Consider the following 26,271-nt stretch of genomic DNA (forward strand, 5'->3'; position numbering starts at 1 on the left):
AATTTCGTGTTTACTTGTGTTTTTTTCTCTCCAATATTAAAATTTTTTGATGATCTGAATCATTTAAGTGTGACGACCATATAAAAAAATAGAAAATCCTGAAGGGGCCAAACACTTTTTTCAAACCAAGTGATTAAATAAATCACAGGGAGTCTGAAGGCTTATATACCTGCAAGTATCTTCGTTATTACAGCTATTATGTGTTAGTGGATTCCTTTAGCTTACAGTGCAGTTTAAATGCTTCATTGTTGTGCGGGATCTTTCTCTACTGGTCGCAGAGAGTCCACGCAGAAGGGTAATTAATAAGCAAATTTTAAACAAGAATAACAGGATAACAGGTAATCATTAAGTGTTGTCAGTGGTAGGACATACAGTATACAGTCTGTAATAACCTGACATACGATATAAGAATAACCTGACATGAATTTATTTGAAATTATGACATTTACAATGTGATTTATTGGTAATATTTACAGTTTCCGGATATTCTGCATTCACCGTTGCGTTATCCTAATGCTGAATCTGCATTTTGTTGGCACTAAACCTCTTGACTGTTTTTTTTCTTCTTCAGTTTGTCTCGGCGGAGGAATCTCATTTCAACGGTACCGCAGCAGCAGGAGTCGCACTACCGCACCCAAAGGTGCGTAAAAAGACTTCCGCCGCCATGGTTAGGCCCCCAGCTACAGGTCTACGCAACTAAAATATCCCTCGGAGGAACAATTTGGATTAAAGATTTGCTAAAAACTAAGAAGAGATTGCTCGGTTGTTACACATAGCATATCGCAGCCGGAATTAACCGTGCAAGCACGGTGAGAGTCACGAGTAGGGTTACAGCGACACGGATAGAGCTGCGGCGACGGAATAAACAGCAGCAAAAGAAAAACGTCCAGCTCCTGCTGACATTTTATATCCCGACATAGAAGCTAAAATCGGTGAATCAGAGCGCAGAGATGCCGGGCATGATGGAAAAGGGCTCGGATTATTTAGGGAAGGGTCGCTCAAATGGCACCAAAAGTCCATCCACAGCCTCTAACGGACATTTTTCTGACGAAAGTGGCAGCGACGACGAACACGGTGATATAGCCTCGAACAGCTTCTTACCGCTCCCGATGTCCGTGTTTTGAATATGACTAGTTAAATTAAACTGTTTTCGTGGTTGTTGTTTGTGTTTTCCAGATGTAGGAATGCGTGTTGGAGCAGACTACCAGGCCACAATCCCCGATTTTGAGCCCGGTGAGTTTTTATTGTTTTCTACCTGAGTGGTGAGCCGTGGTAGCCTCGGTATGTGTACAGTATCAGACTGTACTGTACTACGCTCACTGCCAATACGTTAGTTTGCTAGTGGATTAAAACTGACTGCAGTAATAGTTAAGAGTCCGATTTTCAGTCGGCTTGCTGTGGTGTCAGCTTGTTTTAAAGTCAGCGTAAAGGCCGCGGAGGCAAACATGAACCGAAGTGACACAAACTTCACTGACAGCTATGACTGTCGTGTTTCTTCCAATTTATTAACAACATAAAATGTCAGGTGGAAAAGTACGACTGGAGTTTGATCATGATTACAGTTCGTTTTGAGTCATATAATTAACCATGATCGTTTTATTAAAAGAGTGCTGTGCAATTCTCGACTCACACCTCATTTCGTCATTTATTTAGCATTTAGATAATTTAATTACATATTGTGAAGGTAAAATAGATTTTAAAACCTGCTAAACAATGTCCTACAGCTAAATAATTAAATTATTGTATTAGAAGAGCATTACGGCAAGGTATTTTGGATAAGGTATGGTATTTGCTATGCTAAGAAAAAAAACGGAGTGCTTACTGTGAAAGATTGAACCGGCCTGAAACCCCTTCAACTGCTCTGCTCCAGATTTCACTCTTTATTTGCTCATTGTACTTCCCCACAGTCTGGACTCTCTGGTAAGTTCAGCTATGGTTCCCCCCCTGCTCTGTACAGCCAGCGACCCGAACGATTTTCCATGTGGTCTGACACAGCTCAATATTGCATCCATGACCCATTAAGCCTGCAATAATGAACATCAACTACATAGCTGTTAGTGGGGTAGAGGCCTTTCTCTTTGAAGCCATGTTGTGTTACGATAATTATTTGGAACAATAAGTGCCGTATTTGCTTCATTCAGCTGAAATACAGCTTAATTTTAAATTAATTTTAGTATTGATGTTTTCTTTTTCCTCCTTGGACAACCGTACTGAGGAGAACCATACTGAGACTATCATGTCCAACTATTGGAATACTCTCCCTGTTCACTGAGGTTTGCTGAGTCTGTGGAAGTCAGCCAGAGATATATAGTCTGGAATTTCAGTAGAGTGTGTTGTGTTAGTTCTGCTTTAGTGCAGTATATGTTTTCTCATCGAGTCTAGTATCTTTTTTACTTTATATTTTTTGGTGTCTTTTAATTTCTTTTACATTTTTGTTTATTGTTTTACCTGCTATAAAACTTTCTGCTGTTTTTCATTATTTTCATGACAGCACTTGATGACTCCTTTTTATGGCAAGTGCTATATAAATAAATATTGCTTGCTACTGAAGTGGCTCAAACAGAAGGAGTAATAGGAATAGTTCTTCCCTGATGATATGCTGTAATAACATATGTACAAACTGTATCTGGTGTATATCACTGATAAAATAACTTATAAGTGTTAAATTAGCAGCAGCTGAATAAAATCTGTTATTTTTATCATTTTTCTATAATGTTTGTACAGGTGCCACCAAGTACACAGATAAAGACAGCGGAGGGATGCTGGTTTGGTCTCCTTATCACACCATCATTGACTCCAAACGTAATGTTAATATTGTGTTTGACTGAAAATATTTAGTCCACCTTCTGTGATTTCTTTTTTTCTTTCTTCTTTTTGACACAAAAGATCAGATCCATCTAACAGTCTGTGTGTGTCTCCCTCCACAGTTGATGAATACATTGCTATTGCCAAAGAAAAACATGGATACAACGTGGAACAGGTGAGCTATACAGCAGCTGACTTTTCTTTTAAATGTGCCGCAAAGTTTAACTAAATGTGGTCACAGTCTGTATAGGGGAAACGTATTATCTTGTTCATTCCCCAATTGACAAGCTGCAGTAACAGCTGGTTGTGAAAAGTCTTCAGTTGCTGTTTTCAAAAAACTATAAAACAATGAAAAAGAATGTGGTAGACATGCTAGAGATATGACATTTTTTCCTATGTCACACATTATTATTAATGATATGACAACTTTTCCATCTCAGCCCCATATTTTTTCACTCATGTTAAAAAAAACTGGATCAGAAAATTGGATAGAAAATCCCCCACTGTTCTCAATGTAAAAGATTGAGGCTGTATACAGAATGACTCCGGTATTTACTAAACCCAACATAAGAGACACTGAAGTGAAGCAATACTTTCCTTGGTCCCAACCTAACAGCTGTAGAGTGCCAGCAGTAGCGGCCTTTAAAACTGCACACACTGTGACATTTTTCAGTTTTGGGCTGCCTTCTTGAAGCAACCTTTGCTCACCTTGTGAAACTCACATGGAAAGTAGCTAACACGCCATCTTTACATTTTTGTGACAGTCACAAAAGAAAATAAATTACCAGTTTTAACTTTGTACAGCTCTCAAGTGTAATGACATGCTGGCTTTACTGCTAGAACCAATATGAGGGGTTATTTTCACCCTGTCCCACAACAACAGCAGTGATGGAAGAGATGTAATTCTTTTCACAAGTTGAAAATTTACATTTGTTTTTTCTAATCATAGGTAAGGTTTTATAAAATATGAAGTTAAGATTAAGTTTTAGGGGCTTTGTGAGTTGTACAAATGGTTTAGATTATTTCAGTACAGGGAGTGCAGAATTATTAGGCAAGTTGTATTTTTGAGGAATAATTTTATTATTGAACAACAACCATGTTCTCAATGAACCCAAAAAACTCATTAATATCAAAGCTGAATGTTTTTGGAAGTAGTTTTTAGTTTGTTTTTAGTTTTAGCTATTTTAGGGGGATATCTGTGTGTGCAGGTGACTATTACTGTGCATAATTATTAGGCAACTTAACAAAAAACAAATATATACCCATTTCAATTATTTATTTTTACCAGTGACACCAATATAACATCTCCACATTCACAAATATACATTTCTGACATTCAAAAACAAAACAACAACAAATCAGCGACCAATATAGCCACCTTTCTTTGCAAGGACACTCAAAAGCCTGCCATCCATGGATTCTGTCAGTGTTTTGATCTGTTCACTATCAACATTGCGTGCAGCAGCAACCACAGCCTCCCAGACACTGTTCAGAGAGGTGTACTGTTTTCCCTCCTTGTAAATCTCACATTTGATGATGGACCACAGGTTCTCAATGGGGTTCAGATCAGGTGAACAAGGTGGCCATGTCATTAGTTTTTCTTCTTTTATACCCTTTCTTGCCAGCCACGCTGTGGAATACTTGGACGCGTGTGATGGAGCATTGTCCTGCATGAAAATCATGTTTTTCTTGAAGGATGCAGACTTCTTCCTGTACCACTGCTTGAAGAAGGTGTCTTCCAGAAACTGGCAGTAGGACTGGGAGTTGAGCTTGACTCCATCCTCAACCCGAAAAGGCCCCACAAGCTCATCTTTGATGATACCAGCCCAAACCAGTACTCCACCTCCACCTTGCTGGCGTCTGAGTCGGACTGGAGCTCTCTGCCCTTTACCAATCCAGCCACGGGCCCATCCATCTGGCCCATCAAGACTCACTCTCATTTCATCAGTCCATAAAACCTTAGAAAAACCAGTCTTGAGATATTTCTTGGCCCAGTCTTGACGTTTCAGCTTGTGTGTCTTGTTCAGTGGTGGTTGTCTTTCAGCCTTTCTTACCTTGGCCATGTCTCTGAGTATTGCACACCTTGTGCTTTTGGGCACTCCAGTGATGTTGCAGCTCTGAAATATGGCCAAACTGGTGGCAAGTGGCATCTTGGCAGCTGCACGCTTGACTTTTCTCAGTTCATGGGCAGTTATTTTGCGCCTTGGTTTTTCCACACGCTTCTTGTGACCCTGTTGACTATTTAGAATGAAACGCTTGATTGTTCGATGATCACGCTTCAGAAGCTTTGCAATTTTGAGACTGCTGCATCCCTCTGCAAGATATCTCACTATTTTTGACTTTTCTGAGCCTGTCAAGTCCTTCTTTTGACCCATTTTGCCAAAGGAAAGGACGTTGCCTAATAATTATGCACACCTGATATAGGTTGTTGATGTCATTAGACCACACCCCTTCTCATTACAGAGATGCACATCACCTAATATGCTTAATTGGTAGTAGGCTTTCGAGCCTATACAGCTTGGAGTAAGACAACATGCATGAAGAGGATGATGTGGACAAAATACTCATTTGCCTAATAATTCTGCACTCTGTGTATGTTAGAATTAATTAATACACAAAGGGTTCATCACACAGCACAATAGTTAACTCATAATATAAATAATTTAATTATTGTAGAAGGAGAACGTTGTGAATTTTGGATAAAGTAAAATTCGCCAACTTAGGATCGATCTGCAAGGGTCTCTGCCCCTTACACCCACCCAACCTACATAGTGTCTTAGTCAGGGATGAGTTGTTGCCCCAAGTGGAGGAGTTTAAATATCTCAGGGTCTGGGGAGAGTGAAACAGTAGATTGACCGACAGATTGGTTCAGCGTCATCTGTGATGCAACGCTGTACCAGACTGTTGTGGTGAAGAAGGAGCTGAGCGCGAAAGCAATGTTCCTACTTTGGCCTATGGCCATGCAACCCGATATCACAGCAAAATGTGTAATGGACATACTGGTCCAACATGTCCATTTCATGATTGAAATGTACATGCTTGCAGTAAGTTGCAGTAAACTGCAGTAACAGCAGGGGGAGACATTTTATTTCAATCCAACATGAAAATAATAATGAGAAAGTGTAGACATTATTAGACATGCAAATACATATTAGCCACCTAGCTTAATAGCTTTTGGCAATTGAGGACCCCATACTCGCTTTTTTGCTCGCTACCAACTTCTTGGCTTTAAATATTTACCCCTGCTGGTAATGCAACTTCTGCATGCAGTAATGCAACTTCTGCATGGGTGTCCATTTCACGTTTTAGATAGGCAAGAACCGGCATGTCTATTACATGCTTTGCCGTGAAACTGGGTTGGGCCATGAGCTCTGGGTAGTCACCAAAAGAAAGAGATTGTGGAAATGAACACCTAAGGACCTCCTTTAAAGATAGTTGGAAGAAGTATGGCCATACGGGAGGAGCTCAGACTAGGCCCACTACTCCTCCACATCAAAAGGAGCCAGTTGAGGTGATTTGGGCATATGGGAAGGATGGGTGCCTTCTGGGCATAGTGTTCTGTAAATGTCCTTCTGGGAACAGGCCCCAGGGTAGGCTCACGACACATGGAGAGCTACAGGAGGTGACTGGTCAGATGGAGATGTTGGCGTCCTTGCTTGCTTTCTCACTCTTAACTTATATAGCGCCAAATCACAACAAAAGTCGCCTCAAAGCGCTTCATAGATACAGAGAAAAACCCAACAATCATATGACCCCCTATGAGCAAGCACTTTGGCGACAGTGGGAAGGAAAAACTCCCTTTTAACAGGAAGAAACCTTTGGCAGAACCAGGCTCAGGGAGGGGCGGGGCCATCTGCTGCGACTGGTTGGGGTGAGAGAAGGAAGACAGGATAAAAGACATGCTGGGGAACAGAGACAGAAGTTAAAAACAGATATGTTTCAATGTAGAGAGGTCTATTAACACATAGTGAGTGAGAAAGGTGACTGGAAAGGAAAAACTCAATGCATCATGGGAATCCCCCGACAGCCTATGTCTATTGCAGCATAACTAAGGGAGGATTCAGGGTCACCTGGTCCAGCCCTAACTATATGCTTTAGCAAAAAGGAAAGTTTTAAGCCTAATCTTAAAAGTAGAGATAGTGTCTGTCTCCTGAATCCAAACTGGAAGCTGGTTCCACAGAAGAGGGGCCTGAAAACTGAAGGCTCTGCCTGCCATTCTACTTTTAAATACTCTAGGAACAACAAGTAGGCCTGCAGAGCGAGAGCGAAGTGCTCTAATAGGGTGATATGGTACTACAAGGTCATTAAGATAAGATGGGGCCTGATTATTTAAGACCTTGTATGTGAGGAGCAGGATTTTGAATTCAATTCTGGATTTAACAGGAAGCCAATGAAGGGAAGCCAAAACAGGAGAAATCTGCTCTCTCTTTCTAGTCCCTGTCAGGACTCTTGCTGCAGCATTTTGGATTAGCTGAAGGCTTTTCAGCGAGTTTTTTGGGCATCCTGATAATAATGAATTACAGTAGGCCAGCCTGGAAGTAATAAATGCATGAACTAGTTTTTCAGCGTCACTCTGAGACAGGATATTTCTAATTTTAGAGATGTTGCGCAAATGGAAGAAAGCAGTCTTACATATTTGTTTAATATGTGCGTTGAAGGACATGTCCTGGTCAAAAATGACTCCAAGGTTCCTCACAGCGTTACTGGAGGCCAAGGTAATGCCATCCAGAGTAAGAATCTGGTTAGATACCATATTTCTAAGATTTTCAGGGCCGAGTACAATAACCTCAGTTCGATCTGAATTAAGAAGCAGAAAGTTAGTGGCCATCCAGGTCTTTATGTCTTTAAGACATTCCTGCAGTTTAACTAATTGGTGTGTGTTGGCTTCATAGATAGATAGAGCTGGGTGTCATCTGCATAGCAGTGTAAATGTATAGTATGTCTTCTAATGATATTGCCTAAGGGAAGCATGTATGATGTAAACAGAATTGGTCCTAGCACTGAACCCTGTGGAACTCCATAATTAACCTCAGTGTGTGAAGAGGACTCTCCATTTACATGCACAAATTGGAGTCTATTAGATAGATATGATACAAACCACTGCAGCACAGTACCTGTAATACCTACAGCATGCTCTAATCGCTCTAATAGGATATTATGGTCGACAGTATCGAACGCTGCACTGAGGTCTAGCAGGACAAGCACAGAGATGAGTCCACTGTCAGAGGCCATAAGAAGATAATTTGTAACATTCACTAAAGCTGTTTCTGTGCTGTGATGAGCTCTGAAACCTGACTGAAACTCTTCAAATAAACCATTCCTCTGCAGATGATCTGTTAGCTGTTTGACAACTACTCTTTCAAGGATTTTTGATATGAAAGGAAGGTTGGAGATTGGCCTATAATTAGCTAAGACTGCTGGGTCTAGAGATGGCTTTTTGAGTAAAAGTTTAACTACAGCTAGCTTGAAGGCCTGTGGTACATAGCTGATTATTAGAGATAGGTTGATCATATTTAAGATTGAAGAATTAATTAATGGCAGGACTTCTTTGAGCAGTTTTGTAGGAATGGGGTCTAAAAGACACGTTGATGGTTTGGAGGAAGTAATTATTGAAGTTAACTCAGAAAGATCAATTAGAGAAAAAGAGTCTAACTTAACATCAATGGTACTAAGAGTAGCTGTAGATAATATTACATCTGTGGGATGATTATTGGTAATTCTTTCTCTAATGATAAGAATTTTATTTGTGAAGAAGTTCATGAAGTCATTACTAGTTAACGTTAAAGGGATGGTTGGCTCAAAAGAGCTCTGACTTTTTGTCAGCCTGGCTACAGTGCTGAAGAGAAACCTAGGGTTGTTCTTATTTTCTTCAATCAGTGACGAATAGTAAGATGTTCTGGCTTCGCGGAGGGCTTTCTTATAAAGCAGCAAACTATTTCTCCAGGCTAAATGATGATCCTCTAAATGTGTGACACGCCATTTCCTCTGTGTTTGAGAATTATACCACGGAGTCAGAAGTACCTGACTCCGTGGTTAACTCACTGAAGCCTTTCATTGAGCTACCAAATAAACAAATTGGCACTCTCTTTCTGGCCACACACAATGCAGACATAAGTGTACACATTAGTTTTTGAATGCTACTGAAAATTGTTTTCTTTACAAATAACTCCCTGAACTAACACAGTCAATCCCTTAACATGTTTGTACTCTCTGCTCATGTTGCCTTTATATTAAATAATTTTTAGATTTTTAAAGAACTTATTTTAACACTCAACAACAAGACTGTCCACAAATGCCTCCACGTCACCAAGTCTGCAGCCTCTCATCCATGATCCACACTGCTTCATCACACGTCTGTAGCTCTTCAACTCCAGAACTCTGCTCCTCAGGCCTGAGACACAGATCAGCCTGCTTTGGCTGATCTACTCTCGATAGTTTTCCACACCCAAGTCTCGTTTGCTGTTTTACATGAATTTCTATGGGGTCAAAATGACATTGTTGGCAATTATTTTCAATCCCACACGTCCCCAAATTCACCATATAATATTTAAATTCCTTCTAAAAAAGTCATGAAATATAAGATGATGATGTTTTACTTTAACATAGTTACATGATTGGTCATTTTTACTCCTTTGCATTTTGACAAACTATTAACAAGTGGTTGTTAATAGTTTGGCACTTGGGCATGTTTCATTTGGCAAGATGATTCTACAAGTGAGAGCAGACAGCCCAGAATCTTTTCCCATCATTAGCAAGTACTATTTGAGTGTAAATAGGCTACTGAAATAGTTTTTATGTCTTGAAAATATCCTATTAGTTAAGTAAACAGCAGAACTGTTGTTATGAACTTGGCTTTACTGTAGGTTGATTATGCCAAACCATTTCCTTGTTTATCTGTAAAATAAGGATTTTTTTACACAGTTGAAGAATGACAGCTGGTGTATGACTACCATTAGGTCATTATTTCAAACTCATGTAGAGAACAGTAACAAAGAGTGGGTAGCTACAGAGTTAAAGTGAGTAAAATGAGCACCTGCTAATTAACATGGGATTTGGCCAAATGGCTTCATCTTTTAGCCTAGGCGGTTGGTGCTTTAAGCCTGTGGTATCTGTGTTTTGGTAACCCTTTGTGTGTGTGTCTTCAGGCTCTTGGCATGCTCTTCTGGCACAAACACAATATTGAGAAATCTCTGGCCGACTTGCCAAATTTCACCCCGTTCCCAGATGAGTGGACAGTGGAGGACAAAGTGTTGTTTGAACAGGCCTTTAGTTTCCACGGAAAGAGCTTTCACCGCATCCAGCAGATGGTAACCACTTAACACAGCAACATCAGTGTTTCTGATCCAGTAATGTAATGTTTCTGATATTAACAATAAACCATAAAGATTTGGGGGAGGGTACTGTACAAACAGTTTTGAGGTACTGTTTCTATGAAAATATCACGTGTTTTGTTTATTTTATTTTATTTATTTATTTATTTATTGCTTCAGTTACCGGACAAATCCATCTCCAGTCTGGTGAAGTACTACTATTCATGGAAAAAGACGCGTTCCAGAACAAGTCTGATGGACAGACAGGCTCGTAAATTGGCCAATAGGAGCAACCAGGATGAGAGGTACAGCACATAGATCAACACTACTCCTTGAATCTGACTATAGTCCTTTGTTTTGAAAAAAAAAGTTTTCTCTTTTTTTGCTGAAAAGAAGGCATTTTGTCTCGTCAAAGCGCAAAGCACTCTGACACCCATTTATCCACGGTTTGTGGACATACCTCAGTTAAAAAATCTAGGGCGACAAGAGAGCATTTGTTAAGCAAAATGCCCGTCTCACCTGTTAAGCAAAAAGCCCGTCTCACAGTCAGACCTACCTGTCCCTGTCTGGAAATTGAAACTTTCCTGGGACATTTTGGGAATTTTTATGCAGAAACCATTGCAGACTCATGCCCTTGAGATTTTTTTAAATATGAAAAATCATTAAAATTGTTACTTAATGTGTCTGTTTTTATTGACTGACCTCCATCATCATTTCAGTTACCTAAAAACGTAAGCTCACAAAGAGTTAGTTTTGGATTCTACTGCGTCGGTGTGAGGTTGCTGTTGTGTGACGACATCCAGTGATTGGATTTTGGCTTATTGTTGCTGCAGTGATGAGGAGATACAGGATGCCAATCCCATTGAAGCCCACGACAGTGACTATGACCCCAGCAAGGAAACTAAGAAAGAGGTAATTTGAACACACCTTATTCCATTTTTTTTGTTAAAACCTTTGAACTTTACCATATACTGCTCACAAAAATAAAGGAACACTGTTGAATCAGAGTATCTGAAATACCAAGAGTTGGGCATGACTGAGTTGGTAATGGATCAGTGATGGTCTGGAGAAGTATATCCATGGAGGGATACGCAGACTTCTACAAGCCAGGCAAGGGTACCAGTATATCATTTGGGCATCTTTGGACCCACTGTCAGGCGTAGGGTCGTGGGGGTCCTTCTGGTGCACGACAGTGCCCGGCCTCATGCTGCAAGAGTATGCAAGCAGTTCCAGCAGACAACCTGGACAGGTGGCAAGTCTGCCACAGGGCTAACACATAGAGACAGAAAACCATTCACGCCAACATTCACACAGGGTTATATGTTAGGTTACATTTTTTTTCCCTTCTTGGCAGTTATGTGTTTTTAGTTCATCTGAAGACATACATATATATTTTATCCTGTACTGGTGTAAGACAAATGATTACACGAAAACAAGGAACATAAATAAAAAAAAATAGGAAATACTAACTTCAGAGCGGGTTTTGTATTCTTATTGTTTTTTTGTCCCTCCGTTTCCCTTCTCTTCCCCTGGTCTGTTGATTTCTGCGGTGGCAGTGGTGATCTTTTTCCTGTTTTTCCAGTTGAGCAGTATTGTTATAGATAATTTCATTGTGTATTCTGATTCCGATTCTGATTTCGATTGTTTTCTTGGTGAGAATCAGGGCCACAAGAGGGGGTGTTCTGATCTGTTTGGAGTTTATACTTCTTCTAGATCACCAAACAGAGAACGGGGCATTGTGGGATGTTGTGGTCAAGGATGTGGGATAATTTGGTAGTTGTTTCTTTCCAGAAGTTTTGTATTGGTGGACAGAGCCAGAATGTGTGAAGGTGGTCATTAGTGGTGTTGATTGTGCAGTTTATGCAAACTCTGATTCAGTCAGTCCCATGACATGTATCTTTTGCTGTGTGAGGTGTGTTGTATTACTTGTATGTTGGTGTTGTTAGACATGATAAAAATATTATTGCGGACTCTATTGTCATTTGTAAAATAACAAATGACCAAGTTCACAGGTTAGAGTTAAATGTCAACCATATATCTGTTATCCATCCTTCCATTTTCTTCCACTTATCCGGGGCTGGGTTGCGGGGGCAGCAGCCCAAGCAGAAAAGCCCAGACCTCCCTCTCCCCAGCCACCTCCTCCAGCTTGTCCGGGTGAACACCAAGGCGTTCCCAGGCCAGCCGAGAGCTATAATCTCTCCAGCGTGTCCTGGGTCTACCCCCTCCTCCCGGTGGGACATGCCCGGAAAACCTCGCCCAGGAGGTGCCCAGGGGGAATCCTTGTCAGATGCCCGAACCACCTGAACTGGCTCCTTTCGATGTGGAGGAGCAGCAGCTCTACTCTGAGCCCCTCCCGAATGGCTGAACTCCTCACCCTATATCTTAGGGAGAGGCCAGGCACCCTTCGGAGGAAGCCCATTTCTGCACCTCCTGGCCGCCACCCGACTCACATTGCATCCGACCCCTATGGTGCCTCCTGTGGGTGGTGGGCCTGCAGGAAGATGGGCCCATGTCCCTTTTTCGGGCTGTGCCCGGCCACCAGACGCTCGCCCTCGAGCACCCTCCCCGGGCCTGGCTCCAGGGCGGGGCCCGAGTAACCCTATCCCGGGGAGGGTGAACTGTTCCCTCGATGGTCTTTTCATAGAGGTCTTCTGAATCGCTCTTTGTCTGGTCCCTCACCCAGGACCAATTTGCCATGGGAGACCCTACCAGGGGACAAAAGCCCCCAGACAACATAGCCCCTGGTATTCCTGGGACACACAAACCCCTTAACCACGAAAATGTAGCGATTTGCAGAGGGGAATCTGTTTTATTCTTGATATTTACAGTGGAGCAATTTGTATATATTAGTGCTATTTCTTACATTTGTAAAATGTAATATATTGTATTATTTAATTAGTTTAGTCATTTACTGTTACTGTCTTGGAGCAACGGTAACCCACATAATTTCCTTGAATTAATTAATTCCATAAATTCCAAAATGGATTATCTGCGTGGATGTTTAGGTCTTTTTCCCATTTGTTGATTGGAGTATGTGGTGCATTGTCATTAGAGAAGTGATGCTCAAACTTTTCAAAATGAGTGCCACCTCATAAAATATATGGCTCTTAAAAGTACCACCCTTATGACTGACATTAAAGGCCAGTAGTATTGGCCTATATAACACCATTTACACGAGACAATTTATTTCTTATATGAATGTTATTTATTTTAACTGTCATAAAAAGGATGTGACAAGGGATAATAATAACAACTGTACTGCATTAAAAACATTCACAGCAGGTGGGATATCCGTTCTTTAAGTGATGAGGTATGAATAAACTACTCTGCGTTTATCAAGGCTATTGTGTTTTTAATATGTTTTAATGCTTTGTATCTTGTTTTATTTAATCAGAAAAAACCCTTAAAAAAAGGCAGCGATCACTGTTGGCCTTCTCGGTTTTTATTACCACTGTTCATTTTAAACCTCAGTTTTTAAAACCTTTCGATGTAACTACACCCCAGCCCATGCAGCAGTACAATAATAACTAACCTCGTAATGTGGATGGATTATCGCAGTTGTTCTCCTAACTGAAGTTTGGTCCGTTTACACTATCACGACATGCGATTGCATTTGTCCCTAACCATCGGGAACCCTCGCGTTAACTTTTATCGAATGGAAAAAAGTTAGTGTTCGTTCTCCAGCTTCACTGTGTTAATGTGTTTGTATTAAGCTAACCATAGCTGTGTAGCTAGCCACCATGTAGCACATCATTACATACCAGCTAGCCCAACTTCAGTAACCCTACAAACGTCACTGCTTTTTTAGTTTTCTGTCTTCATTTATGTCGGAAGTGATAGCAGAGCTGTATATTTGAGGGATTTCTGAAAAATTAAATCAGAACATGGTATATTATTTCATCTTAAAAATTTTGCGGCAGACTTCCCGCATACCACCAGAGGGAGCTCACATACCACCAGTGGTATGCTGGATATTAGTTTATTTAGTTTTGTGTTTTTAATGACTTTGCAGTTTTGTTGTTGCTGTCTAGTAGTGATGGTTGTAAGAAATTAGCACAAATGTAATTTATTTGCAGTGAAGTCAGGGTTATCCCATATGGGTGTTTGAGTTGTAGGTGAGAATATAGTGTTTTTTATTTTATTAATCTTCCACCAAGCTATTGCACTTGTGATGTCTGATTGTATTGCTTATAAATGGTAAATCTTTGATTGATATGTCTTTAATAAAACTTAATGTGTCAGGGCGATCGTGGCTCAAGAGTTGGCAGTTCGTCTTGTAATTGGAAAGTTGCCGGTTCGAGCCCCGGCTCCAACAGTCTCGGTCGTTGTGTCCTTGGGCAAGACACTTCACCCATTGCCCACTGGTGGTGCTCAAAGGGCCTGGTGGCGCCAGTGTCCGGCAGCCTCACCTCTGTCAGTGCACCCCAGGGCAGCTGTGGCTACAATGGAGCCACAGCTGCCCTGTAAAGCGCTATACAATTACAGGCCATTGACCATTTTACAATCAGATTGTTCGATGTCCATCCATGAATGAAAGTGATGGGTTGAATGTATCCATTTGATGAGGTATTGTAGTTGGTTGGCTAAGAAGTACTGGCAGAAATTTAGTGCTTTTAGGCCTCCTTGAAGTTTTGACTGTTGTAATGTTGTTAGTTTTATTCTGGGCTTTTTGTTTTCCAGTAAAATGATGGTGTTATTATGTCATTATGTAATTTAAAAATTAATGTCATTTTGTATTCAGTTATGCTTGAAATTAGTGATGGAAGTCAAATATGTCATAGTAGATTTTTCCATAGGCTTCTATTACATGGGCTTCTTTTTGTAATTGTTTTATAACCTTGAATGCAGTAGGAAAAATGCAGAGTTAAGACACTTCTATAATGACTCGGACAGTTGAGAGTAGTCTCAAAGTGTATTTTTAAAGTTGAGGACTTTGATATTTTTCCCTTAAAGAAACAGTAAAAAGCAATAAATGTCCATGCTTGCCAACAGATGTACAGACAGACAAATTAAGGCCATTACTGATGTACCTCCTGAAAGGAACATATTTAATAAATAATGAAACGTTTTTGTAAAAAACCAAATTGATGAAAATGTAATGGTTTAATTTTAAGGTTGTGTGTAGCAGGCTATAATGAAAAAAAAAAACAGGTAAATACAACCTTGGATGAGCAACAAAACATGACATATTATGCCATGTTATTATTTATTTAAAAACAATTAAGCCAAAATGAAGGAACGAACTGGGTAAGGTTAAGTGCAGCCTTATTGCTTACATAGAAATTAAAAGCGTAAGCTGCAGCGAGGTACCTAACAAATTCACATTCAGTTGATTAACTGATCATCAGCAAGTGTGAGCACTTCTATAAAAGCAGAAGTTTCGGCTCCTGAGCTTTCAGAATTAGAATCAACTTTATTTGGCCAAGTTTGTGCACACAAGCAAGAAAGTTTGCTCCCATTAACTTTACCTATGTAAACTATTTTTAAATAGGCATATACAGACAAGAAAAATATAAATACGAAGAGAAGATAAAAAGAAAACCTCAATGTACTGAAGCAATTTTGTAAAGAAGAGTGGGTGAAAACTCCTCCATAACCAAATGAAAGATATATTCATTATATTTCAAATTACTGCTGCTAAAGGTAGGCTGACAGATTATTGAGTGATGCCGTATATTTCGCATTTTTATTCACTGCTTCAGCATTTTAGTTAGTTGTCAATGCTATTTTTAAGGCCTCATATAACTAGACTTTTATCAATGTTTAAAATCATTCTCTTACCTTCAGAACCAGGCAGAGCCCCCAGTGCCAGGATCTAAGGTAGCTTTGGGTCGTAGGGAGCATCAGACCCTGCAGCACCGGCATCACCAACGCTCCCGCTGTCGTCCCCCCAAAGGCATGTACCTGACCCAGGAGGATGTTGTGGCCGTCTCCTGCAGTTCCTCCGCTGCAAACACCCTTCTGCGTCAGCTGGATATGGAGCTGGTGTCTCTCAAGAGACAGGTAGCCCTCATCCACTTGACTACTGAACTACTAAACCTAAAAAAAATTTGTCTCCTCACATCAGACACTGGTCGCAAGTTTTCTTTGTGTCAAAATAACCCATTAATATTTGTCTGTGCAACCGTGGGAATATGTTGAACTACTAACAGACAATCATAAAATGGGTTTCCAGTTGTAGCCCCTTGGTAAGTAACAGAATGCTTAGCAGCATTATTCTTTGTTTTTAAAATACATAAGAGAACACTGTTGAGGTTATAGTCAAAATAACTTTTGCTGGATGTACTGCATACATGTGTGTGTTAGTTTACATTTTGAAATGGGAGGGCTTAAATTTGATCCAAGTGCTATTTATCACCCTTCCTGTAAATATTTAGAGAGGTCCTCACGGTTGTATTGATGTACGGAAACTTGAAATGCTTAAAAAAATGGCACTACAGCATGTAAAAATGATGATACACAGCAATCACAATGTACTGACATCAGTGAACTGGAGTGAAACTAGAAAGACATATAAAGAGATTGTCAGACTTAATAGACTGTTACATAACCCACAGGTAAGTGTAGTTAAGCACTAACAAAGCAGAGTACAAAATAAGCATCCTGTAGAAGTAATACAATTGTATCATTAGGTTATAGACTACAAGATATGAAACTACTACACTTGTAAAGAGTGAGGAAAAAAACGTTGTAAAAGTGCAGTCATGCTTTCTCAAAGTTCTCTGCACTTCCTGTTTCCTCTTTCCAAATATTAAAATAAAAACTCTACGCATTTCTGACAGCAAACAACCGAAATACAATTTCCATGGCTATTTATTTGTTTTTATTACTTTATTTGCAGAAAATATTCATTTCAGTTTTGTGGTCATTTCTGTCACACTGGCCTAAAAAGTCTATATAATCCGACTTTTAATAATTCTTCCAATTTGTCCACCCGTCAGTTATAACACCTGCAAATTTGTCCCATTTCAGCCCAAACCTATCCAAGCATTTAGCTCCATGAACAAATTAGTCCTTTTGAATGATTTCTTTCATTGAATGCGTTCTGCCAGCTCGTCCATAATCTCGAACTCTTTTGTTATCCCACACACAAAGATGAATAACTGCATTTTGTCATCAACATCACAACACTTGTCCGTTGCCAAGAAGAAAAGGCCAAAATTGTCCAGTTTGTTTTTGAACTGATGCTCCTGATTTCCTGCAACGTCTTCAAATGCGTCTTTTTTCAGGTCATATTGGCACAGCAATGTCCAGGAAATACTTTTTGATAAACTCACCATGAGAGAACTGTTTACTAACTGTTTTATTCAACTTTATGGCAAAAAAAACAAAAACTTTATGGCAAAGCTCACCATGTCTGCTACATCCCTTAATGTCTAAAGCTTGGTAAAAAGTCCCTGTTGCTTTTGCAGTTTTGCTAGCAAATCTTCACATCCATTCCCACGCTGTATCAGTCAAGTTCTTGTATTTCTCTGTATAATGGTGATTCAAATGATAATTCTCAAACACAGCAAACTGCTCTCCACAAACAAAGAACACAGCTTTACCTCTTACTTCAGTTACTAAATACTCTTAGACCATACAACTCTACATTCTGCATCAAATTTTGTTTTTTTTTCTATCGAGGTTAGCATACATCCCTCGTAAATGTCTGTTACAATATATTCGTAGAGAAGCTGCATTTGTTTGGACACACTGAAGTATGTCAACTAAAAAAAAACCTAGTGACCTTCAGAATGACAGCAATAAAGTTTGATAAATATTTCCTCAACGTTCTTCTGTTTTTTGCATTCTCTTTATTATAGACTTTTTTCAAAGACAGAGTTTATCAAAGAGTATTTGGCAGCTGAAATGGGACAAATAAATGCTAAATACTTATTTACATTTGAATCCTACTTTCCTACTGACTTCATACAGCTTGGACAAGGAGCAGACAATGCCCAGGTCTGATATAGGTGATGGTGTTTCTTCAGTATGATGTGTAGGAGGCAGGACAAAGGTCCCGCATCTCTGTGGAAATTTATTGAACAGTTACCACAGCTGTTCTGATATGGGTGAAATTGGACATCACAGATTTTTTGCACCATGAATCTGAGATGGTAAAAAATGTCCAATCCAAACGACTGGGAAATGGCCAATCCCAGTGAGACATCTGAAAACAGCTTCAGGTTTTAAAGGGTTTTCTGGGAGTTTTGTTAATTCTCACCTTTGACTTTCTCGTCTATTCTTCAGGTCCAGAATGCCAAACAGATGAACAGTGGACTGAAACACATGTTGGAGTCTGGGATCGAAGACTTCAGACTACCTGAGGTACAAATACACTGAAGATGACTGATATTATGATGATTAAATTGCATGAAACTCGTCAGTTGAAGCCATTTATGGTAATGAGTTTTCTGCTATGATAAAGTTATGTTCTGATAAAGTATATATGTAAATGAGGATCCCTGTTGTGGAAAGTAGAAATGTTTTTATATCTTTTAGTTTGTCGTGTGTTTTAACTTTACTATTCAATATTGTAGTGTAACCAGAAGGTGAATGCCCGCTGGACAACAGATGAGCAACTCCTGGCTGTTCAAGGTAACCTCCATGTAGAAAAAGCAGCTGCTTACAGGTTTTAAAAGTAAAATCCACCAAATGGCATACATGAAAAAGAACTTCTTGGCTTTTATATGGGCTGGTTCTCACTCTTACAGCCATTTTTGACCACAGCAGCCAGTTGTTTTCAAAGAATAAACTTTAAAAATCCACTGTGAACAACTTTTCAGCACCAAGAAGTAGATTACATTTTAAATTCACTCTTATTTACGGTATATATTTTATATATATATATATATATATATATATATATATATATATATATATTTTTTTTTTTATTTTTTATTTTTTTTTAATATATATTTTATACCAAATTACAACAATAGTCAACTCAAGATGGTTTATATTGTAGGGTTAACCTTACATTACTTTTAGGGTAAACAATGAGACAACCCCATTAATCAGACAACCTCGTGTTAAGCGAGCACTTGGCGGCAGTGGAAAGGAAAAACTCTCTTTTAACAAGGAACACACCTCCAGCAGAACCGGGCTCAGGGAGGGGTAGCCATCTGCCATGGCAGGTTGGGGTTGAGGGGAGGGAGTTTTGTCAAAAAGAAAAATTTGAAGCCTAATTGTAAAGTAGCAAGGGTGTCTGTCTCCTGAATACAAACTAGGTGCTGGTTCCACAGAAGATTGGCTGAAAGCTGACCGCTCTGTCTCCCATTCTACTTTTTAAATATCCTAGGAACCACCAGTAAGCCTGCTGTGAAACAATGAAGTGCTCTGTTGGGGTGCACCTTCCCCTCCAAATTAGACAAGCGTCATCAGTGCAGGTCTTTAAGTCCAGATTGAAAACCTATTTTTATTCCCTGGCTTTTAACTCTGTAGGAAACTGACACCTCCTTATTTATTTTATTGTATGTAATGATTTTATGGTATTTTTAATTTGGTAGTTGTTTTGATCTGTGTTGTTCAGCACTTTGGTCTGCCTGGTGTGTTCTTAAAGTGCTATACAAATAAACGATGATGATGATGATGATGATGATGATGATGATGATGATAACAGATTATCACAGTTAGAGCCTAACTGGTGAAAATAGAGGAGCATTTAAAAAAGGAGCCAGAGGTGAACACCAGAGCTAAAAGTGACTACATTTTTACTTTATGTACAAAAACATACCTCTAAACTGTAATGACTGCTAAATGGTGTTCTCATCCATTTATGATTTTTTCATTGCATATATTTGTGTAACTTTAAAAATCCATCTGTGTTGTTGTACAGGTGTCAGGAAGTATGGAAAAGACTTCCAAGCCATCGCAGACGTAATCGGTAATAAAACGGTAGGGCAGGTGAAGAACTTTTTTGTGAACTACAGGCGGCGATTCAACCTGGAAGAGGTCCTGCAGGAGTGGGAAGCGGAGCAGGGAACCAAAGCTCCCAATGGAGACAGTGCCACTTTGGGAGAGGAGGGAAAGAACAGCTCAAACACTCCATCAGGAAAGAGCACAGATGAAGAGGATGATGAGGTGAGGCTTCGTGAATTTAGTCTTGATTATTATTGAAATCATACTGGGTGGTGTTAGTAGATGTTTGAAGACACAGTTATCCAGTTTGAAGTCCAGTTATCTTGAATTTAACCATTCCTAGAAGTTAGTGGTTTTTCATTCTCTAATGTTATGTAAATTATCTTGGAACTAACTTCCAGAGCAGGATTATCTGCTTGACTTGTGTAAGTAACTCATTTTTGTTCTATGCAGGGTCAAGTCACTTCATTAGGTGCATCCCCTGCTGCCTCTTCATCATCTTCAGCTCAGACTCCAATGATATCTAGTACCTCCTCCTCTTCCCTTCACCAACCCCCTCCCCTTCTGCGCCCCTCCCTCCCTGCCACACCTTCTCTGCACCGTCAGCCTCCACCACTCCAACAGCAAGCCCGCTTCTTGCAGCCCCGATCCACGCTGCAGCAGCCCCCGCCTCTCATCCGTCCCTCCCCAATGCCACCCCGCCTTAACCCCCGACCTTCTGGTCCCTTGACCCTCAGTGGAAACCCTGCAGGGTCAGGTCTAAGCTCTGCCCAGCAGTGCTCCAGCCTGACTGTCCACCAGTCGGACACAACCTCATCTTCCTCTATCCACTAACAAATACACACTATTTTTGTTTAAGAAATGTCTAAGTCTTAACCTAAAGCTGTCTGAAAGACTGCTGCATTCAGGTCCTGTGGGAATATCTGCATATCCCTCAAAATGTTAACAGTGACTTTCATTGCTACTGCTAATAACCAGTTCTTTTATGACATAGTGATAGACAGTCAGGTGAAAAAGAAAGTACAATCTCCTTCAATTCTTAGGTTTTAAGTATTGGGAGAAGGGCTGTCATGATACTTAAATTTAATAACAACCCCAGTCACGATATAATAAAAAAAATCATCTAGACCTTCATGTGGCTCTAAAATGATTTCAATAAAACATTAGATGAACAACAACATTTTACAGTTACACATGACATACACTACCTTCAAAGGTTTGGACACACCTTCTCATTTAATTGTTTTTTCTTTATTTTCATGACTACTTACATTGTAGGTTCTCAATGAAGGCATCAAAACTTTGAAGGAACACATATAGAATATATATGTAGTAAGCAAAAAAGTGTGAAATAACTCAAAACATGTTTTAGAATTTAGATTCTTCAAAATAGCCACCCTTGGCACTCTTAGCATTCTCTCGATTAGTTTCATGAGGTTGTCACCTGAAATGGTTTTCCAACACTCTGAAGGAGCTTGCAGAGATACTGAACACTTGGTGGCCCTTTTGCCTTTACTCAGCGGTCCATCTTATCCCAAGCCATGTCGACTGGGTTTAGGTGAGGTGACTGTGGAGGCCAACGCTCCACCACTCTCCTTCTTGGTCAAATAGCCCTCACACATCCTGAAGATGTGTTTGGAAGGGATGGCATGTTGCTGTAGGATGGTGTGGAGCCATGCTGGTTCAGTGTGCCTGCAATTTTGCAAAAATCCCTAACAGTGTCACCAACAAAGCACCCGCAAACAATCACACCTCAACCTCCATGCTTCTCCATCAGTTCTTAAAGTCATGATAGACTGTCATGTCTCTTTACTTAGCTGCTTGGTTCTTTGCCATAATGTGAATTCTACCAGTTGTCAAATAGGACTATCAGCTATGTACCAACCTGACTTCTGCACAACACAACTGATGGTCCCAACTCCATTAAGAAGGCAAGAAATTCCACAAATGAATCCTGACAAGGCCCACCTGTGAAGTGAAACCATTTCAGGTGAATACATCTTGAAGCTCATTGAGAGAAGGCCAAAGGTTTGCAGTGCTGTCAACAAAGTAAAGGGTGGAAGCTAAAATATAAGACATATTAGGAGTTATTCTCATTTTTTTCTTTGGTGCATAATTCCATAGATTTTGCTTCATATATTTGATGTCTTCAGTATGTATCTAAAATGTAGAAAGTAGTAAAATAAAGAAAAACCATAAAATGTGAAAGTGTGTCCAAACTTCTGAGTGGCGTTGTATAGGCAGGGGTGCACATAAGTGGTCCGCAGGTGCGTATGCGCTGTCAAAATAAAAAACACGCACCAGATAAGAAGTTGCAACGCGCGTTTGCGTACATAAGATTTTCTGGAGGAGAACAGACAATTGTTTAGAACTCTTAAAGAAGTCGAAGAAGCTCCTTTAAGCAATTACTTTGGTGTTCCTCCACCTCCAAAGAAATGTCAGAAGGAGTCCGAACCGTAAAAGAAGCGCGTATTCTCGGAAAAGCGGTTGCAGGAGGTGAGCTGGCTTCACACAAATGATGAACGCACAGAGATGTGGTGCAGAATATGCCGTGAAAATCCCACTCGGACAACTTCTTATCTGGTGCACGTTTTTTATTTTGACAGCGCATATGCACCTGTGGACCACTGATGTGCACCCCTGTGTATAGGAATGGGCTTCATAGCTGGTATGAGGTGTTAGTATATGAGGCGTTTGTCATGTGTTGTTGTTCATCTACGGGTATATTTATCACATTTTTAGACCAACCTTTTAGATCTCCTAATGACAGGATTATTTCCCAATACATAAAACCATAGAACTGAAAGGAGGTGTAATTTCTTTTTTATATGAATGGACAGGCAACACATTTGTACAAAATATGAACTTAAGTTTTTAGTCTTTAATATTGTGTGCTGGGTTCATATTTGTCTTTCAACCAGTACATGTAGTTTCATGTCTACTACACATACTGGTTGAAGGGTAGGTTTTAAAGTTTTTGTTTTGAAACAAACAAACACTTTTGGAGTCTTTGGCTTGAAAGTCAAATGCATGTAACAAAGTGTGTTGATTATTAAATGAGAGCTTTGTCATCATCACCTATTTCCCTAATAGAAAATGTGGTATGCCAAAGGATTCAACCCTCTATCCTTTTGTTGTCAGCCCTTTATTTTCCTTGGACACAACTTAAATTAGCAGCAAAAATTCAGCATGGCAGAAGTTAGTCATCTATAGAAATCGACTTGTTGATATAAGACAATTAAGAGTCATGTTAGCAGCTCAGTGAGGCTGTATTTGGGCGAAGCTTTGAGCTACACTACACATTTCCAAAATTATTCCGTCACCCATCCAACGCATTGAGTTAAGGGGTTCCACGGGTGTATAAAAGCAAATACCTAGGCATGCAGACTGCTTCTGCAAACAATTGTGAAAGAAGTGGTCACTCTCAGGAGCTCTGCAATGACAGCATGCTAAGATGTTCACATTGACAATATTTAATTGGTTTACCTTGTAGCTACCATCTATCTTAATTTAGTGTGTTATTGGGCTATATTTTTCATTTGTTTTGCAGGGATTTTGACTTTATAGTGGCTCAAGCTTAGTTGCTCCTTGAGATAATAGCTGGCCCTTCATAAATGGTAAATTGAGTGGTTCTTATCGAGTGCTTTTCTACTCTGAGCGCTTTACACAACTTCCTTGATTCACCCAAGCACTTTTTTTTTCTATTCTCTTTCTATGTAAGTTCTTCTATCTAACATTCACACATCGATGGATGCACTGGAGAGCAACTTGGGTTTAGTATCTCGCCCAAGGATATTTGACATACGAGACCGGAACCACCAACATTCCAATTAGTAGGTGACCAGCTCTACCGCCTCAGCTACAGCCACCCCAATTGTCTTAGCCTATTAGTAAATTAGGCCAGCATCTTGAGTAAATGACTTTATTTTAAATTGTTGTGTACTGCAAAAGTCCAAAGTAGAACTGACTGTTGGCCTGCAAATAAATAAATGCTTAAGTTAGTGTAAGTACACTAGTCCGGCATTATTAGTAAAACCATTAACAGATTAAATAAATAATCATCCTCTTATTACACTGCATTACTCTTTTGGTAAAACTGTGGGCTGTGCGTTTTTCTTTGACAGGTACTGCCCATGTACTTGTATCTATGTCAGACTAAGCCCATCATCCTATGGCAACGGTATTTCTTGGTGCAGCTTCCTCCAGCAGAACTCATACTCAGAAAAACATCTGCTTAGGATTGGCTTAAGAAACAAGCATCCTTCAACTTCTCTGAATCCTTTGGCTCTTGTGAGTTCTAGGGTGGGCCTCTTACATTGGAACACTGTCTACGTTGCCATATACAAATATATCCACCAGTGTTTACAGTCTTTGTACCAGTACTAAAACAGTCCTTGTGTTCCCTTTGAAGTTCAAGTTTCACTGTTAGGTTATTTTCAGATTTCTGATTACTGTATGTCATTTCCCACTCATTATACCTCAGGACATTTTCTTTTAATCAATTAATTAATTAATTAACTTATTTGTTTGTTTTCATTTTTTGGATGGGGTGGGGGGCAACAAGACGCTGTTCCTATTGTAGCTCTAATAAAACTGTGGCCTCTGGGGGTTCCAGCAGGGCTATAAACTAATAGTTTTGTGTTAAACTCTGGTGACTTACGTTCTTTTCCTCAATGTCACCGGCAAATACCACTTACAAATCTGTACTTTTAGCAGAGTTACTGCAGCTTTTAGCAAATAATAGGGAGAAAACAGAGAACTATTAATTAAGAACAATTTTTCAGCAGAGGATTTATCCAGTTTAGGGGTAGCAGGTGGGAAAATATCCACGATGAAATATGTTGCTCAGCACAACAGTACCACTTTGAGTTTGCACATAGGAAATGGTTGAGTATAGTTTCTGACATGTCATTTAGCATAACGATGTACTCATGATATCAGTGGTACATAATCTTTCTGACAGGCCTTGTTATTCTGCACAAGACAACAATGTGTAAAGTTCAGTATATTCTTGAATAATTTGTAACCTAGTGTGCATCCAGTGGACTGTTAGTAACTTGTTCAATAATACTGATAAATCCTGCTGTACACTTACACTTGGTCATGTAGTTAATTTAATGCTTTTTGAAAACACTAAACAAAATTTTCACATCAACATCTTTTACATTTGTAGAAACATCTCCATCAGTCAAAGTAAAAGTTTTCCTTTAATTGTTCTATTGTTGTTGTTTTTTTCCCCATTATGTTTAGATTTTATTGGGTAAGTAAAAGTAAGCCATTTGAGTGTCTGCTATTTATTCCCTTTCTTCCTGGTGCTACCACTTTGGACTTGGTGTTTAAAAAAAAAACAACTCATTGTGCAAGTGCTCTTAATGCTTTTTGGAATCACAGCATTCAATGTAACCAGAATCATAGAGTCCTTTGAGTTTCAGTATGGTAAAAAATATTGATGTTAACATGAAGCTCCTGACATGTCCTTCTGAGGCCATTTGCCAATGTCATTAAAAAAATATATTTGTACCATGACTGGTTTTATTCATCTTCTTCTTCTTCTTGTTAGTATTAATAATAATAAGACTAGTAAAATAATAACGCTTTATTTATTTAGCACTTTTCAAAGTCCATGTTGCAAAGACATTTACAGAGACAACAGATTAAAGCAAAAGTAATAAACGCAAGAAATAAAAAGACAATTCAAAACTAATTAAAAAGTCAGAGAGGGCCTTATCTTAAACTTCTTGACTTAAAGGTGTGTTTTAAGTCGGGGTTCCGCCGACCTGATTTCCTTCAGAGTCTGCAAGATCTCTACTAGTACTGGGTAACAACAGGTTCCGGATGTCGCTATGAGCAGGTACTTAAAAATAACCAATAAAATATTAAAGTAAATTATAAAATACACTGGGAGTCAGCGTAAAGGTGCCAACATGAGAGCATTGTGATCCGATCTCTTTGCTCTAATGAAAAAATCAAGCCGCTGAGGTGAAATTTAGCCGGAGGAAATTATTTGATATTCAATTCTGAATTTCACAAAGACAGCCAACATACCAGGTTCAAATGGTGTAAGTGGCAGGTATAGTTCTGTGTCACCAGCGTAAAAATGTACAAAAATCTCACTAAACAGTTAAAAAAAAAAGTAGCCTACGGTAACAGCAGACAGATTCAAGAGAAGAGCCCTTAGAGTTGCACTGCAACTTCATTATGTACGCTGTATTTCGTTGGAGTGATGTAGCATATCAATCTAGATTACTGGATTTTAATCTGAGTAAATGTTCTGAGTACTTCTTCCAACAGTGGTTGATATTAATTTTGTAAC

At 39.5% G+C, this 26,271-nt stretch overlaps 1 protein-coding gene across 2 annotated transcripts; it reads left to right on the forward strand.

Annotated features, from left to right (window-relative positions):
- Window positions 1-642: 642 nt before the first annotated feature.
- Window positions 643-25,484, forward strand: rcor3 (REST corepressor 3). 2 transcript variants are annotated; one of them, XM_004572627.6, is made up of 12 exons: window positions 643-1,074; window positions 1,177-1,233; window positions 2,725-2,802; window positions 2,928-2,980; window positions 9,951-10,112; window positions 10,296-10,420; window positions 10,949-11,027; window positions 15,903-16,118; window positions 18,348-18,425; window positions 18,638-18,695; window positions 19,936-20,180; window positions 20,412-25,484. In XM_004572627.6, the coding sequence occupies exons 1-12, from the start codon at window positions 951-953 to the stop codon at window positions 20,790-20,792; spliced, it is 1,656 nt and encodes a 551-aa protein (XP_004572684.1). In that variant the 5' UTR covers window positions 643-950; the 3' UTR covers window positions 20,793-25,484. The 2 variants fall into 2 exon arrangements, with proteins under 2 accessions (XP_004572684.1, XP_076740694.1); XM_076884579.1 differs by lacking the exons at window positions 643-1,074; window positions 1,177-1,233 and adding an exon at window positions 1,246-2,273.
- The last annotated feature ends 787 nt before the right edge of the window (window positions 25,485-26,271 follow it).

Source organism: Maylandia zebra, linkage group LG6 (assembly GCF_041146795.1).
Source record: "Maylandia zebra isolate NMK-2024a linkage group LG6, Mzebra_GT3a, whole genome shotgun sequence".
In the NCBI taxonomy this organism is placed as follows: domain Eukaryota; kingdom Metazoa; phylum Chordata; class Actinopteri; order Cichliformes; family Cichlidae; genus Maylandia; species Maylandia zebra.

Coding starts and splice junctions, on each gene's coding strand:
- rcor3 (XM_004572627.6), top strand. CDS start 951: ATGCCGGGCATGATGGAAAAGGGCTCGGATTATTTAGGGAAGGGTCGC. Junction 2,981..9,950: donor ATGGATACAACGTGGAACAG/GTGAGCTATACA, acceptor GTGTGTCTTCAG/GCTCTTGGCATGCTCTTCTG. Junction 10,421..10,948: donor AGGAGCAACCAGGATGAGAG/GTACAGCACATA, acceptor TTGTTGCTGCAG/TGATGAGGAGATACAGGATG.